Genomic DNA, 17,920 nt, shown 5'->3' on the forward strand with positions numbered 1-17,920 from the left:
ATATGATGATCCTTGAGATATTCGCGATGTTTGACACCGCGAAAGTAGAAATCAAGAAGGAGCATCAATTGTTGATGGTTGGTGAAACCACTAGTTTCAAGAAGGGCAAGGGAACAAAGGGATACTTCATGAAACGGCAATTCAGCTGCTGCTCTAGTGAAGAAACCCAAGGTTGAACCCAAACCCGAGACTAAGTGCTTCTGTAATAAGGGGAACAGCCACTGGAGCAGAATTACCCTAGATACTTGGTAGATGAGAAGGCTGGCAAGGTCGATAGAAGTATATTGGATATACATTTTGTTGATGTGTACTTTACTAGTACTCCTAGTAGCACCAGGGTATTAGATACCGGTTCGGTTGCTAAGTGTTAGTAACTCGAAATAAAAGCTACGGAATAAACGGAGACTAACTAAAGGTGAGCTGACGATATGTGTTGGAAGTGTTTCCAATGTTGATATGATCAAGCATCGCACGCTCCCTCTACCATCGAGATTGGTGTTTGCGTTGAGCATAGACATGATTGGATTATGTCTATCGCAATACGGTTATTCATTTAAGGAGAGAGTAATGGTTACTCTATTTATTTGAATAATACCTTCAATGGTCTTGCACCTAAAATGAATGGTTCACTGAATCTCGATCATAGTGATACACATGTTCATGCCGAAAGATATGAGATAGTAATGATAGTACCACCTACTTGTGGCACTGCCACTTAAGTCATATCGGTATAAAACGCATGAAGAAGCTCCATGTTGATGGATCTTTGGACTCACTCATTTTTGAAAAGTTTGAGACATGCGAGCCATGTCTATTGGTGTATATGCATGAAGAAACTCCATGCAAATGGACCGTTTGGACTCACTTGATTTTGAATCACTTGAGACATGCAAATCATACCACATGGGCAAGATGACTGAAAGCCTCGTTTTCAGTAAAATGGAACTAGAAAGCAACTTGTTCGAAGTAATACATTTTGATGTGTGCAGTCCAATGAGTGCTGAGGCATGTAGTGGATATCGTTATGTTCTTACTTCACAGATGATTTGAGTAGATGTTGAGTATATTTACTTGATGAATCACGAGTCTGAATTATTGAAAGGTTCAAGTAATTTCAGGGTGAAGTTGAAAGATCGTCGTGACAAGAGGATAAAAGATCTATGATATGATCATAGAGATGAATATCTGAATTATGAGTTTGGCACAGAATTAAGACATTGTGGAAATTGTTTCACAACTAATACAGCCTGGAACACCGTAGTGTGATGGTGTGTCCGAACATCATAACTGCACCCTATTAGATATGATGCATACCATGATGTCTCTTATCAAATTACCACGATAGTTTATGGGTTAGGCATTAGAGACAACCACATTCACTTTAAATAGGGCACCACGTAATTCCGATGAGATGACACCATGGTTTAGAGAAACCTAAGCTGTCATTTCTTAAAAGTTTGGGGCTGCGACGCTTATGTGGAAAAGTTTCAGGCTGATAAGCTCGAACCCAAAGCGGATAAATGCATCTTCATAGGACACCCAAAACAGTTGGGTATACCTCTTGTCTCAGATCCAAAAGAAATAAGGGATTGTTTCTAGAATCGGGTCCTTTCTCGAGGAAAAATTTCTCTCGAAAGAATTGAGTGGGAGGATGGTGGAGACTTGATGAGGTTATTAAACCGTCTCTTCAACTAGTGTGTGGCAGGGCACAGGAAGTTGTTCCTGTGGAACCTACACCAATTGAAGTGGAAGCTTATGATAGTGATCATGAAACTTCAGATCAAGTCACTACCAAACCTCGTGGGATGACAAGGATGCGTACTACTTTAGAGTGGTACGTAATCCTGTCTTGGAAGTCATGTTGCTAGACAACAATGAACCTACGAGCCATGGAGAAGCAATGGTGGGCCCGGATTCCGATAAATGGCTCGAGGCCATAAAATCCGAGGTAGGATCCATGTATGGAAACAAAGTGTAGACTTTGACAGAACAGCTCGATAGTCATGAGGCTGTTGAGTGCAGATGGATTTTAAAAGGAAGACGGACAATGATGGTAAATGTCACCATTAAGAAAGCTCGACTTGTCGTTAAGATGTTTTCCGACAAGTTCAAGGAGTTGACTACGATGAGACTTTCTCACTCGTAGCGATGCTAAGAGTCTGTTGGAATTATATTAGCGATTACTGCATTATTTATGAAATCTTGCAGATAGGATGTCAAAACATTGTTTCCTCGACGTTTTTTTTTTGAGGAAAGGTTGTATGTGATACAAACCGGAAGGTTTTGTCAATCCTGAAAGATGCTAATAAGTATGCAAAGCTCCAGCAATCCTTCTAGGGACTGGAGTAAGCATCTCGGAGTTGGAATGTATGCTTTGATGATGATCAAAGATTTTGGATTTATACAAAGTTTATGAGAAACTTGTATTTCCAAAGAAGTGAGTGGGAGCACTATAGAATTTCTGATGAATATATGTTGTTGACATATTGTTGATCAGAAATGACGTAGAATTTCTGGAAAGCATATAGGGTTATTTGGAAAGTTTTTTTCAATGGAAAGCCTGGATTAAGATACTTAAACATTGAGCATCAAGATCTATAAGGATAGATCAAAATTCTTAATGGTACTTTCAAATGAGCACATACCTTGACATGATCTTGAAGGTGTTCAAGATGGACTAGTCAAAGAAGGAGTTCTTGCCTGAGTTGTAAGGTATGAAGTTAAGACTTAAAGCTCGACCACGGCAGAAGAAAGAGGAAGGACGAAGGTCGTCCCCTATGCTTTTATCATAGGCTCTCTACAGTATGCTATGCTGTGTACCGCACCTGAAATATGCCTTGCCATGAGTCAGTCAAGGGGTACAAGAGTGATCCAAGAATGGATCACAAGACAGCGGTCAAAGTTATCCTTAGTAACTAGTGGACTAAGGAATTTTCTCGATTATGGAGGTGGTAAAAGAGTTCGACGTAAAGAGTTACGTCGATGCAAGCTTAACACCTAACCGGATAGCTCTGAGTAGAGATACCGGATACGTATAATGGAGCAACAATTTAGAATAGCTCCAAGTAGAACAGTTATTTGAAATGGCTCCAAATATAGCGTAGTAGCTGCATCTACAAGATGACATAGAAATTTGCGAAGTACATACGGATCTGAAAGATTCAGACCCGTTGACTATAACATCTCTCACAAGCATAACATGATCAAACCCAGAACTCATCGAGTGTTAATCACATGGTAATGTGAACTAGATTATTGACTCTAGTAAACTCTTTGGGTGTTAGTCACATGGGGATGTGACCTTGAGTGTTAATCACATATCGATGTGAACTGGATTATTGACTCTAGTGCAAGTGGGAGACTATTGGAAATATGCCCTGGAGGCAATAATAAATTAGTTATTATTATATTTCCTTGTTCATGATAATCGTTTATTATCCATGCTATAATTGTATTGATAGGAAACTCAGATACATGTGTGGATACATAGACAACACCATGTCCCTAGTAAGCCTCTAGTTGACTAGCTCGTTGATCAATAGATGGTTACGGTTTCCTGGCCATGGACATTGGATGTCGTTGATAACGGGATCACATCATTAGGAGAATGATGTGATGGACAAAGACCCAATCCTAAGCATAGCACAAGATCGTGTAGTTCGTATGCTAAAGCTTTTCTAATGTCAAGTATCATTTCCTTAGACCATGAGATTGTGCAACTCCCGGATACCGTAGGAGTGCTTTGGGTGTGCCAAACGTCACAAAGTAACTAGGTGGCTATAAAGGTACACTACGGGTATCTCCGAAAGTGTCTGTTGGGTTGGCACGAATCGAGACTGGGATTTGTCACTCCGTGTAAACGGAGAGGTATCTCTGGGCCCACTCGGTAGGACATCATCATAATGTGCACAATGTGATCAAGGAGTTGATCACGGGATGATGTGTTACGAAACGAGTAAAGAGACTTGCCGGTAACGAGATTGAACAAGGTATCGGGATACCGACGATCGAATCTCGGGCAAGTATCGTACCGCTAGACAAAGGGAATTGTATACGGGATTGATTAAGTCCTTGACATCGTGGTTCATCCGATGAGATCATCGTGGAACATGTGGGAGCCAACATGGGTATCCAGATCCCGCTGTTGGTTATTGACCGGAGAGTCATCTCGGTCATGTCTGCATATCTCCCGAACCCGTAGGGTCTACACACTTAAGGTTCGGTGACGCTAGGGTTATAGAGATATTAGTATGCGGTAACCCGAAAGTTGTTCGGAGTCCCAGATGAGATGCCGGACGTCACGAGGAGTTCCGGAATGGTCCGGAGGTAAAGAATTATATATAGGAAGTGCTATTTCGGCCATCGGGACAAGTTTCGGGGTCACCGGTATTGTACCGGGACCACCGGAAGGGTCCCGGGTGTCCACCGGGTGGGGCCACCTGCCCCGGGGGCCACATGGGCTGTAGGGGGTGCGCCTTGGCCTATATGGGCCAAGGGCACCAGCCCCAAGAGGCCCATGCGCCAAGAATCAAGGGAGAGGAAGAGTCTTAAAGGGGGAAGGCACCTCCGAGGTGCCTTGGGGAGGAGGGACTCCTCCCTAGCCGCACCCTTCCTTGGAGGAAGGGCCAAGGCTGCGCCTCCCCCCTCTCCCTTGGCCCTATATATAGTGGGGGGAAGGGAGGGCAGCCCAACCCAAGCCCTGGCGCCTCCCTCTCCCTCCCATGGCACATCTCCCTCCTCCTGCAGCGCTTGGCGAAGCCCTGTTGGAATCCCGCTACTTCCACCACCACGCCGTCGTGCTGCTGGATCTCCATCAACCTCTCCCCCCCCTTGCTGGATCAAGAAGGAGGAGACGTCGCTGCTCCGTACGTGTGTTGAACGCGGAGGTGCCGTCCGTTCGGCGCTAGGATCATCGGTCATTTGGATCACGACGAGTACGACTCCATCAACCCCGTTCTCTTGAACGCTTCCGCGCGCGATCTACAAGGGTATGTAGATCCACTCCTCCCTCGTTGCTAGATGACTCCATAGATTGATCTTGGTGACACGTAGGAAAATTTTGAATTTATGCTACGTTCCCCATCACCATCATCCATTGTTGCTTTGAGATTTGGGCTACTTTTTTTGTTGTTGTCAAATTGATCTTGTCTCATAATGTTTCGTTTGGGTTTCTTTTTCTTGTTTCAAAGTGTATCATCCTGTCTCAGTATGTACCAATAATAAAATGCACTTGTTTTAAATTAGATTTGTTGATAAACGGCCATACGCAACAAACCATTATGATACACTTCTGAACGAGAGGAAAAACCTAATGCAACACATTGAAAGAAGATAAATTTTAACAGCAACCAAAAATGTAGCATGAATCTCAAAGCAATTACTGACAGTGGATCCATGCATGGTAGAAAAAGCATGCGCTCAAGTTATTGGAATGCACTGAATGTATCGGCTCAAGCTTCGTGCATACATGTAAATGCATCCACCTCTTCCTTTTATTGTTTCATGTCGAAAAATCCCAATTTCTCGGACACCGTGCTAGGGGTAGAGGGCTTTTTGGCATGATTTTATCAGATTTGTCGGTCTATTATCAAGGATGCAATTATGGCGGCAATCCAGCAGATTTCTCGTTATAATGGTAGGAATTTTCATTATCGCAATTAGGCCTACATTGCTCTCCTTACTAAGAAAGATGGGGTGGCCGATATTACAGATTTCCATCCCATTAGTCTACTTCATGGGATCCCCAAGATCTTTTCCAAGGCCCTTGCACTTTGTCTGGGCCCTATGTTGGATCATCTCATCGTTGATAATAATCAAAGACAATCCAAGGTAATTTCATGCTGGTTAGCAAATCTATCAAGTAATTCCATCAGAGGAAGATTCCTATGCTATTCCTGAAGCTTGGTGTCGTGAGGGCTTTCAACATTGTTTCGTGGCCATTCTTGCTGCACAGATGTGGATTGCGGCTTTGGGGCCAGGTGGTGCTCTTGGATTTCGCTTATGCTTTCTTCAGCCGGTATGAGAGTTTTGATCAATGGACACCAGGGCAGCAAAATTTGGCATGCGCGTGGGTGCAGGTTCTTCTAATTATGGATGTCACGAATGCCATGGTGTTGAGATTTGAGAGAAGCAGCATATTGGCAATTTTGGTGCAATGGTGTGCTCGGCATTGGTTATCGCTTTTCGGTAATGACACGGCTATGTTTATCAAGCATTTACCTAATGAGCCCCTTGCGGTGCAGGAGATGTTTGGTTTGTTTAGGGGATCGTTGGGCCTTGTTGCGACTTTGAATAAGACATCTGGGGTTAAAAAAAGACATCTATTGTTTCAATCCGACGTGAGTTCAATTAGGTGCAAAGGATCACTGTATTTTTCCCATACTAACCGCCGGTCAGATTCGATGAAGCCCGGAGACGTGGATGCTGCAACTGACGAGGCTCGGGCAGGAACTCGCAAGATGCTATCCACCGTTGGGCTTGGACAAGCGAGTGTGATGTGTGTTGCTATTTCAACCTTTGTTTTTTTTTAACACAGCAGAGACGTAGACTTTCATCCATACGCAAATACACTTATCTTTATGAACGCATGCGCGCATGTCTTATTTCTATGAGCACCATGGTGAGACTGAGCTAGCATATCATATTGAGATTGACGAAGTCGCCACTAACGCATTCGTACGGGAACATCTTCTTTCACTGAACACACATCACCGAAAGACTTGAAATAAATCTAAAAGAATACAAGCACCAGCATCAAGTCTAGGATTTAAACCTTGATGGGAAGGTATAGCCCTCCTAACCATCCAGCCACAACTTGGTCGAGTCTACAATTTAAAACTTGATGGGTTGGGATAGCCCTCCTAATTATCCAGCCACAGCTTGGTCAAGTCTAGAATTTAAACCTTAATGGATTAAAATAGCCCTCCTAACCGTCCAGCCGCCACGGGTTGGTTCCCTATTTCAACCTTTGCAAATTAGTCTAGCCCAAGCAGCAACGTGCAACGCAGCCGTTGGGTGGTCGCGGACTTGACTTATCCGTCAGTTTATCTCTTGTTTTGTACTCACTGAAGAGAGGGACATCTGCTAATTGACGTTCAACGTATAGCATGATTGGACCAACCCTGAACTGAACCTGGCTCCGGTCTCTCTCAAATAGTGTCTTGATTCGTTTCTCGATGACTTGTTGCCAATAGTATATTGCACGTTCGCGCAGAGAAGGGGTTCTCATTGGCTACTAGTACAGGTGAGCAAAGCAACGACTGATCATCACAGTTTAAAATTTAATTTTTTGAATAAAGTTGCAAGTTCCCCTAAAAAAACAAAAAAAAAGTTTAAAAATTCGTGAGACGCTAGCGAAACAACGAAAACGTGCTTGTCGCTTGTCAGTGACAATCAACGAGCCTGTTGTGTTGAGGAGTCAGACTTTCTTTCTGACTGATCCATCCAGCACATGCATCGGCCCGCCTCTCCCTGTCTCCAGGCTCCGGTGTCCCCGGCCGGTTCGGCTGGCTCCTCCACCAGGTGGAGCACCTACATGGCCGCATATCACCGACCCATCAATCATCATGATAAAATTTTCGAAACACTAAAATTTTGATGTCAGATTTTAGGCATGATAAATCTCACGTTTTTCATGCCAATTAATATTGACGCGATAACGGCAAATTTAGTTTGTAAGCATGCTAATTTCCTGATAAAAACTGAACTGAGACAGATTTGTCATGCTCGCCAATTAAACTTACCATCCTCAAAGAACATAATTTGTCATGAAAAATATTTGATTTGCCATGGTCAAAAATCGAACGTCTGATTTATTTTATAGTGGAGTCCTAGAATTTAAAACACATTTTTCTGTTTACAAATTTAGGGTACACATTGCTCGTGTTTCAAACATCAATGGCTAGCCCTGATTCGACCTCATCCTTTAAACAGAACTGACTCACGCCCTGTTCTGTCGAACTATCTCAATCTCTACTTACACCCTGGAACCAACATGTGGTTGTATTTCAAGTTCACCAGCGACCACGTCGATACCAAGTATTTGGTGACTTCGCCATTCTTGAAGCTCCACGATTCTAGTTTGCAGTAGTAGATGTCCTGTGAGTGTTTGCATATGCTGACGGTGTGTGTGTGCGCACGCGCATCTTTACACGTTCACTTATCCTTTCCACCTTGCCCCTTTTCAAACATATTGCCCACTTCTTCAAGGCATCATTTTTTTGCGAGAAACTTTCGATTTATTCATCAATTGTTATGGTAGTACAACAAACAATAGAACTAAAAATTACATCCAGGTTCGTAGACCGTCTAGTGACAAATACAATCACTGGAGTGAGTCGATAAAACACTACAAGGCACCACTTTTAATCTCTATAAAACACTAACCAAATATTTATAATATCTCCACAATGATTGGTCAAACTGATATTTTTGCGTGAGTCCATCCGTTTTCAAAGTACAAGTGTATTAGGCTTTATAATTTCAAACTTCTTAATCTTTGACCAAGATTATTTGGAAAAATAATAATCTACAATACGAAGTTAGTATCATTAAATCCACCATCAAATATATTTTGTTTATTTGGTATTGCAAATATTTATATTTCTTGCCATAAAATTAATCAAACATAGAAAGGTTTGACTCTTAGAAAAAAAACAATACACTTTTATATTTTGAGATGTAGGGAGTATGAAATATAGGTGTGGGTGCTAATGTGATATTTTTGTATGAATACTAATATGTTATTTTTGCACGAGTACTTATATGAACCAATAGTTGTGGACTGGTGGTTACTAATAGTTGTGCTTATCCTTCTACATTGCCATTTTTTCCTGAAAACGAGATCAAGATGATCGTTGAGTAGAGGTGTGCACGAATCTTGTGAACATCTGTTTCCAAGCACAATACTCCATTGAGATACACCTCCTTGTTGTCTCCGTTGGCAGGTCCCATTTCCTTAGCAGCCGGTATGGCCTTGACTTCGGACCTTGGGCCATCTTCAATTTCTTCGCAAGGTGAGATCTCGGCGCCAATAATATCAATAATATACTCTATCCTCACCAAAATAACTCTGCTTCCGGTGTTCACACATGCGGCATATGCATGCGGTGACAGCATGCATAGCCAGCACCATGCATACATGCATCCATGCACTGATCATAGCCCTATATAAAGGACTCCATATGCCTCATCGCTAACTCATCCACCGCAGCTTAGCTGCAACCACCAGTGCCTCAAAGACTCTTGATCGACAAACTCTAGCTGATCACTGCTAGCTAAGCTTGCTACATAGCAAGCCATGGGTTACTCCGAAAACCTAGGGGCTGGCCTGTTTGCCATGCTGCTCCTTGCTCCGGCCGTCCTGGCCTCCGACCCTGACCCTCTTCAGGACTTCTGCGTTGCCGACCTCGACGGCAAGGCGGTCTCGGTGAACGGGCATCCATGCAAACCCATGTCGGACGCCGGCGACGACTTTCTCTTCTCGTCCAAGCTGGCCAAGGCCGGCAACACGTCCACCCCGAATGGCTCGGCCGTGACGGAGCTCGACGTGGCCGAGTGGCCCGGTACGAACACGCTGGGTGTGTCCATGAACCGCGTGGACTTCGCGCCGGGAGGCACCAACCCGCCGCACGTCCACCCGCGCGGGACCGAGATCGGCATGGTGATGAAAGGTGAGCTCCTCGTTGGAATCCTCGGCAGCCTCGACTCCGGAAACAAGCTCTACTCCAGGGTAGTGCATGCTGGAGAGACATTTCTCATCCCGCGAGGGCTCATGCACTTCCAGTTCAACGTTGGTAAGACGGAGGCCTACATGGTTGTCTCCTTCAACAGCCAAAACCCCGGTATCGTCTTCGTGCCGCTCACGCTCTTCGGTTCCAACCCGCCAATCCCCACGCCGGTGCTCACCAAGGCGCTAAGGGTGGAGGCCGGGGTCGTCGAACTTCTCAAGTCCAAGTTCGCTAGCGGGTCTTAATTCCTGGGAGCCAGCCCTGAAATGATCAATACATAATTCCATATATGCATGCTAGCGAAATTTAATAATTCTCCACAGAAGACATGTATTCAAGCTTCTGGTTAAGCTCCATGCAGTTGTAATAAAATTGAATAAGTTAGCCTCGCAGTTCAGCCTTCAGAACCGATATGAGGAATTGAAATGTACTACTTTTTATTGTGGTCTTTGTTCTTTTCATTGAGCAAAATATATAATTATCTTTTTTGCAATTTTGTCATGTTGCCCTTTTATAAGTCAAACATGCTCTCAAGTTTACGTCGCCACGGCGTGGTGCACAATCTTCAAACAATTTATATAACATGTTCTCAAGTTATGGAAATATATTGTCAAAATGTAAAATGTGTCGGTTCAATGCATTGTAGCAATCTAGACAATGTAGTGGGTTTTTTCTACCATGCACAGGGTATCCCATATATATGGATCCATCATCCGTTGTTGCTTTGAGATTCGGGCTACTTTTTTGGTTGTTGTCAAATTGATCTTGTGTCATAATGATTCGGGCTTCTTTTTCTTGTTTCAGTGTATCATCCTATCTCAGTATGTACCAATAATAAAATACACTTGTTTTAGATTAGATTTGTTGATAAACAGCGATATACAACAAACCATTATGATACACTTCTGAACGAGAGTAAAAACGTAATGCAACACTTTGAAAGAAGATAAATTTTAACAACAACCCAAAAAGTAAATGCATCCACCTCTTCCTTTTATTGTTTCATAGTGAAAAATCCCAATTTCTCGAACAAGGAACCGGGGCCAGAGGGCTTTTTGGCGTGCTTTTATCAGATTTGTCGATCTATTATCAAGGATGCGCTTATGGCGGCGATCCAACAGATTGCTCGTGATAATGATAGGAATTTTCATTCCCGCAATTAGGCCTACATTTCTCTCCTCCCTAAGAAAGATGGAGTGGCCAATATTGCAGATTTCCATCCCATTAGTCTACTTCATGGGATCCCTAAGATATTTTCCAAGGCCCTTGCACTTTCTCTGGGCCCTATGTTGGGCATCTCATCGCTGATAATAATCAAAGACATCGAAGGTAATTTCATGTTGGTTAGCAAATCTATCAAGTAATTCCATCAGAGGAAGATTCCTATGCTATCCCTGAAGCTCGATGTTGTGAGGGCTTTCGACGTTGTTACATAGCCATTCTTGCTGCACAGATGCTGATTGCAGCTTTGGGGCCAAGCAGTGCATACTCAGGGGGGTGCCAGGTGTGCACATCCAGATTTTTGGAAAACATTTTTTCACTATATAAAAATTAGCTTATTTTTAAGGCTCATGCAAGCTAATTGAAATAGACTTCAACTTTGTTAAAGTGTGCACACCCTCTATTTTATTTCTAGGTCCGCCACTGGGGCTAGGTGGTGCTCTTGGATTTCGCTTATGCTTTCTTTAGCCAGTATGAGAGTTTTGATCAATGGATACCAGGGCAGTAGAATTTGGCATGCACGTGGGTTCAGGTATGGCGATCCATAATCGCCGCTTCTATTTCTTCTAATTATGGATGTCACGAATGCCATGGTGTTGAAATTTGAGAGAAGCAGCATATTGGGAACTTTGGTGCAATGGTGTGCTCGGCATATGTTATCGCTTTTTGCTAATGACATGGCTATGTTTATCAAGCCTTTACCTAATGAGCTCCTTGCGGTGCAGGAGGCGTTTGGTTTGTTTAGGGGATCATCAAGCCTTGTGGCGACTTTGAATAGGACATCTATTGTTTCAGTGCGACGTGAGTTCAATGAGGCACAAAGGATCATTGCATTTTTCTCATACTAATCGCCGGTCAGATTCGACGAAGCCTGGAGGAGTGGATGCTGCAACCGACGAGGCTCGGACAGGAACTTGTAGGATGCTATCCACCGTTGGGCTTGGACAAGCGAGTGCGATGTGTGTTGCTATTTCAACCTTTGTTTATTTTTTAACACAGTAGAGATATAGACTTTCATCCATACGTAAGTACACTCATCTTTATGCACGCATGCACACATGTCTTATTTCTATGAGCACCATCGTGAGACTGAGTTAGCATATCATCTTGAGATTGACGAAGTCGCCACTGACGCCTTCATAGTCAACGGAAACATCTTCTTTCACTGAACACACATTATCGGATTGCCTAAAATAAGTCTAAAAAAATACAAACGCTCCTAGGTTTTCTTTTTAGTTCTGATGTATAGTTCTTTTTCTCTTACTTGGACTATTTGTATTCTTTTATTTGAAATTAATAAAAATACGCAGCAGAGCCCTGCTGTTTCCCTTAAAAAAATACAAACGTCAGTATCAAGTCTAGGATTTAAGCCTTAATGGGCTGAGATATAGCCCTTCTAACCATGCAGTCATAGGTTGGTTTCCTATTTCAACCTTTGCTAATTGGTCCAGCTCAACCAGCAACGTGCAACGCAGCCGTTGGGTGGTCGCGAACTTGACTTATCCGCCGGTTTATCTCTAGTTCTGTACTCACTGAAGAGAGAGAGATCTACTAATTAGTGTTTAGCGTATAGCATGATTGTACCAACCCTGAACTGAACTTGGCTCCGGTCTCTTTCAAATAGTTTCCTGATTCGTTTCTCGATGACTTGTTGCCAATAATATATTGCACGTTCACGAAGAGAAGGGATTCTCATTGGCTAGTCTACAAGTGAAGCACGCGCCTGATCGATCAGTGAACAAATCAACGACTGATCATCACAGTTTAAAAATTCACGAGACGCCAGCGAAACAACGAAAACGTGCTTGTCAGTGACAATCAACGAGCCTGTTGTGTTGAGGAGTCAGACTTTCTTTCTGACTGATGATCCATCCAGCACATGTCAAACATATTATATGTGTCACGAGATATATGTTCGGTACATATTAGAGATAAGGCTAGGAGGTAGTTGTATGAGATATTCTTATAACCATCTCCTTCTTTCTTCTTTCTCAAGATGTATCTTAAATTCTTCCTTATCTCTCTCTCAAACCGCATGTGTAAAGCCATCTAGGGTTTTGGCTCCCCTACTATATAACATGGATATGTCGCCCTCGACAAGGGTAAAACGTTTACCGCTCGCACATGGTAATCAGAGCCCCTCTTCTTCAACTCATCTAACTACCAGAACCACCTGTGTCGAAGCCGCACCATGTCTTCCTCCTCTGGCGCTTCCTCCCTGCCTAGTCTCAATGGACAGGTCACCGAGAAGCTATCCCGCACGAAATACGTGCTATGGCGCACGCGGATCATACCCCAACTGCGTGGCGTCGGGGTCTTCGGCTACGTCGACGGCACCCAGCCGGAGCCGGCAAAGCTCCTCGTCACCGCCAAGGAAGGCAAGGAGACTTCAATGCCCAACCCTCTCCACCCAATCTGGGTCCGGGACGACCAGCGGGTCCTTGGCTACCTGCTGAGCAACCTCACAAAGGAGGTGCTCCTCACAGTGACCACGGTCATCATGCCGTCGTGCTGACGAAACTCTCCCTCGACACTCGGCTGGATTGGAGTTCGAGGGACGTCATCGGGCTGAACGTGTGCTGAACTCGGAGATGCCGTGCGTTCGGTATTTGACCGGTCGGATCGTGAAGACGTACGACTACATCAACCGTGTTGTGCTAACGCTTTCGCTTTCGGTCTAGAGGGTACGTGGACAACACTCTCCCCTCTCGTTGCTATGCATCACCATGATCTTGCGTGTGCGTAGGAATATTTTTGAAATTACTACGTTCCCCAACAGCTTTGCTAGCTCGACAAGCTTGGCGTTTAATCTCTAAAACGGATAGTTTGTGTGCACAAGTTTTAAAGGCTATATACTACCCGGATGGTAATTTTGAGGACACCGTTTTTTCAGGCAATGCGTCATCTTCCTGGCATGCCATTAGTTATGATCTTGATCTTTTAAAGACAGGACTCATCTGGCGGGTGGATAACGGACAGAGTATTCGAGTTTGGCGAGATAGTTGGATTACGCGTCCCTACTCTTATAAACCCATCACGTCTCAAGGGAGGTGCAGAATTCGTTTTGTCTCGGAATTACTTAACGATAATGGCTCGTGGAATCGGGCTTTACTGCAAAACTACTTTCTACCGGCAGACGTAGCAGAGATAATAAAGATTAGGGCCTCGCCCAGGTTGGATGATGACACCTTGGCATGGGGTCCTGACAAATACGGTATATTTACAGTAAAAAGTGCTTATCAACTAGGCTTTGATGAAGCGCATAGGGGGGCAGCAACAGGCTCCAGCTACAGACCAGACGGGCGTCGTTCTTGCTGGCAACTAATCTGGCCATCGGATGTTCCCCAAACAGTTCGCAACTTTGCATGGCGAGTTGCTACTAATTCATTGCCAACCTGGAAGAATAAATATGTTCATGGAATTGAGACTAGCGAAGTTTGTCCTATATGTGCAACTGAAACTGAAGATAGTTTTCATGCCCTTTGCCGATGCACCTTTTCACGTGTACTATGGGATACAATGGCTGGAGTTTGGACATTGCCAAGTATTTCTACGATGCTCAATACTGGTGCGTTAGAACCTCTTCCGGAAATTGAACGTTCTATGCTTCTCATGTTGTTATGGCGGGCTTGGCATATCCGGAATGAGGTGGTACATAATAAACCTCCATCGCCCCTGGAAGCTTCTAGTCGTTTCTTGGTGAGTTACCTTGACTCCCTTATTAGCATTAAGACAGATCTCCCTTTAGATAAAAGCAAGGGAAAATCGATCATCACATATGATACAGGCACCAATAGACCGCATGCGTTCATAAGTACTGTACCTACATGGAGAGCTCCAATTGTTGGCTGGGTAAATTTATGTACTGATGGCTCATTTGCGGACGATGGTTCAGCAGGTGCCGGTGTGGTTTTGAGAGATGATAAAGGTGCTATTATTTTCTCGTCATGCAGGCAACCTTTCTCTTGTTGTGAATCCCTCGAAGCTGAACTATGTGCTTGTATGGAGGATCTGTCGTTGGCTATCCAGAGAACTGAGCTTCCAGTTGCAATCGAGATGGACTCCCTTATTGCAGTGAAGATGATCCAGGCAAAAGAGATGGATAGATCAATCTATGCATCGCTTATCAAGGAGATTAGATAACTTATGTGCATTCGTGAATCGTGTATCACTCATATCGTTCGTAGCTAAAATAAGGTTAGTGATAGTTTAGCTAAGTTTGCTCGCTTAGAAGGTAGATTCTCGAATTGAGTAATACATTTTTCACCCACAAAAAAAAACCGAAACGTGCTGATTTGCACATATTTCCCACGTTTTCCATAAGCAGAATGGCATACATCCGACCAATGCATGGATAAACTCTTTGTCAATACAGGCCTTGTGTTTTCTACTAAAAAAAGAAGGGAGTTATTGGAATTAATGGTGCCAGAACAGAGCAATAAACCTCCTCCATTTTCACCATATGCATGTTATTACCCGTCGCATGTTATATAATTGGGTGATCTGATCTGATCCGCGGTAACATTGTCAATTTGGCATTAGCAAGCAAGCAACCAAGAACCAACCATGTCCATGGCCAATGTCTTGCTCGTGCCCTACCCGTGCCAAAGCCACATAAACCCCATGCTACAGTTCGCCAAGAGGCTGGCGTCCAAGGGCGTGCCCGCCGCCCTCGTCGTCACCCGCTTCATCGCCAGAACTGTCCGGTTCGATGCCGGCCCGGTGCGCGTCGAGTCCATCTCCGATGGCCACGATGAGGGCGGCCTCCCGTCGGCGAGTATGTGGAGAGGCTGGAGTCCAGTGGGTCGGCGTCCTTGGCCGCGCTCATCGAGGAAGGCCACTTCACGCATGTGGTGTACGACTCGTTCATGCATTGGGTGGCGCGCACAGCGTGGGGGCTGGGTCTGCCGACCGTACCCTTCTCCACCCAGTCGTGCGCGGCGAGCGCCATGTACTACTACATCAACTCCGGGCTGCTGGACGCGCCGCCGCCGGGAGACAACGCGGGGGTCAGGAGCGAGCCGTTTGCCGGGTTGCCGGGGCTGGAGAGGTGGGAGTTCCCGTCCTTCGTGTTCCATGACGCGCCGTACCCGGCGCTCACCACCCCCGCGCTCGCCCAGTTCGCTGATCGAGACGTGGGGGACTGGGTTCTCGTCAACTCGTTCGATGAGTTGGAGTATGAGGTAGTAAGATCGAGAAACTTTTTTGGTTCCAAATGCTGATGTTTTTATCCAAAAAAAAAAGATATTCATTAGTTGCATATTGAAGTTCAGATCAAGAAACATGATCCGTGAAAATTGAACTTTCGATTTGTGAGATTTCATTCCTAGCTCCATATTAAGTTGAGCCACCCTGAAAAAGTTTCCGGAAAGAGCGAAACTGCACGTGGGGAAATTTTGAATGAAAATTTAGAAACTTCTACAGGTTCCATCTTTCTATTTATTCTGGGTTTTCCTTCTTTTTGAGTTTTGTTTTACCATTTTTTAGAAACTTTTGAGTTTTTTCTTTTCTTTTTGAGATGGATCTTAGACATATTTGATGGGCTTAAAATGAGTCACATGAGTTGGGCTTAAAGTGGGTTTGTGTTTCTTTCTGTTGTCACGTTCTGGATGGGCTGAAGCGCCACTTCAAGGTCCGAACCATAAGGCCGTGCGTTCCTCTGCCGGCCGCCGATGATTCCGGGGACGTCGACCGCTTCACCTACGGCGCCAACCTGCTCGACCCGGAGGACACCTGCATCAAGTGGCTGGACGCCAGGTCGTCGCGCTCCGTCGTCTACGTCTCCTTCGGCAGCAACGCGTCCATCGGCGCCTCCCAGATGGAGGAGCTGGCCCGCGGCCTCCTGGCGGCTGGCAAGCCGTTCCTGTGGGTCGTCAGGGCCGGCGAGGAGGCGCAGCTCCCGCGCCACCTGCTGGACGCGGCGACGGCGTCGGGCGACGCGCTCGTCGTGCGCTGGAGCCCGCAGCTGGACGTCCTGGCGCACCGCGCCGTGGGCTGCTTCGTCACGCACTGCGGCTGGAACTCCACGCTGGAGGCGCTCGGCTTCGGGGTGCCGATGGCGGCGCTGCCGCTGTGGACCGACCAGCCGATCAACGCCCGGCTCATCGAGGAGGCGTGGGGCGCCGGCGTGCGCGCGCGCCGCGACGCGTCCGCGGGGGTGTTCCCGCGCGGCGAGATCGAGCAGTGCGTGCGCGCCGTCATGGAAGACGAGGACGGCAGGGCGGCTTCCGCCCGCGCGGCGGCACGGCGTCTGGGAGACGCGGCGCGGGTGGTGATCGCGCCCGGCGGCGCCTCCGACAAGAAACTGGGGGATTTCTTGGAGTTCGCGTGCGCCGTCATGGACGATGGCGCCACGGAGTTCGAACCTTCCCCGCGCGAGGCCGCACGTCGGTGGAGCGAGGCCGCACGCGCCGCGGTCGCGCCCGGCGGCAGCTCCGACCAAAACCTGGACGAGTTCGTGGACTATCTGCGGGCTAGCGCCGGGGAGAAGTGAAGAAAGTCTCATTGTATCTGGCATGCATGGTCTCGTCTCGTCGATCTGCATCACTTCGTCGTGGCGTGGTTTCGCTGGAGCTTTTGCATGGAGTCCTTGCCCTTTCTGTCTAGCCCTTCAATTTCTGTCTAGCCCTTCAATTTCCGCATCGTGATTCGTGCAAGTAGTTTTTTTTTAACTTCAAACTTTGCAGCACAACAAAGCCTTCTAACTAGAATGTGGGATGAAACTTTGCGATTTTTTCGTCAATCATAAATATACAAAATGAGATATGTTTGATTAAAAATATCTTTGTTAGTATTTACTAGCAGATATGCCCGTGGGTTGCAACGTGAGAAAACAATCAGATTATGTAGATGTGGTAGAGATAAAAAAGTCAAATCAAATGTCAAGATGAGATAAGGACTTTTAAATGTCATTTCACAAACTATGTCTTAATGATGTCATGATGAGATAATAGACTTTTAAAAAGTCATTT

The 17,920-nt window shown here is 45.4% G+C and overlaps 1 protein-coding gene and 1 pseudogene across 1 annotated transcript; both read left to right on the plus strand.

Moving 5' to 3' along the window:
* The first annotated feature begins 9,187 nt into the window (after nucleotides 1–9,187).
* LOC125535911 (oxalate oxidase 1) lies at nucleotides 9,188–10,221 on the plus strand. Its single transcript, XM_048698980.1, has one exon. It carries the CDS (start codon nucleotides 9,299–9,301, stop codon nucleotides 9,971–9,973), a length of 675 nt encoding a protein of 224 aa, XP_048554937.1. The 5' UTR covers nucleotides 9,188–9,298; the 3' UTR covers nucleotides 9,974–10,221.
* A 5,300-nt stretch (nucleotides 10,222–15,521) lies between these two features.
* On the plus strand, nucleotides 15,522–17,658 carry LOC125535152 (annotated as a pseudogene).
* Nucleotides 17,659–17,920: the final 262 nt, after the last annotated feature.

This window comes from Triticum urartu, chromosome 2 (assembly GCF_003073215.2).
Source record: "Triticum urartu cultivar G1812 chromosome 2, Tu2.1, whole genome shotgun sequence".
NCBI lineage: Eukaryota > Viridiplantae > Streptophyta > Magnoliopsida > Poales > Poaceae > Triticum > Triticum urartu.

Excerpts from the sequence above, each read along its gene's own strand:
- LOC125535911 (XM_048698980.1), top strand. The coding sequence starts at position 9,299 with ATGGGTTACTCCGAAAACCTAGGGGCTGGCCTGTTTGCCATGCTGCTC.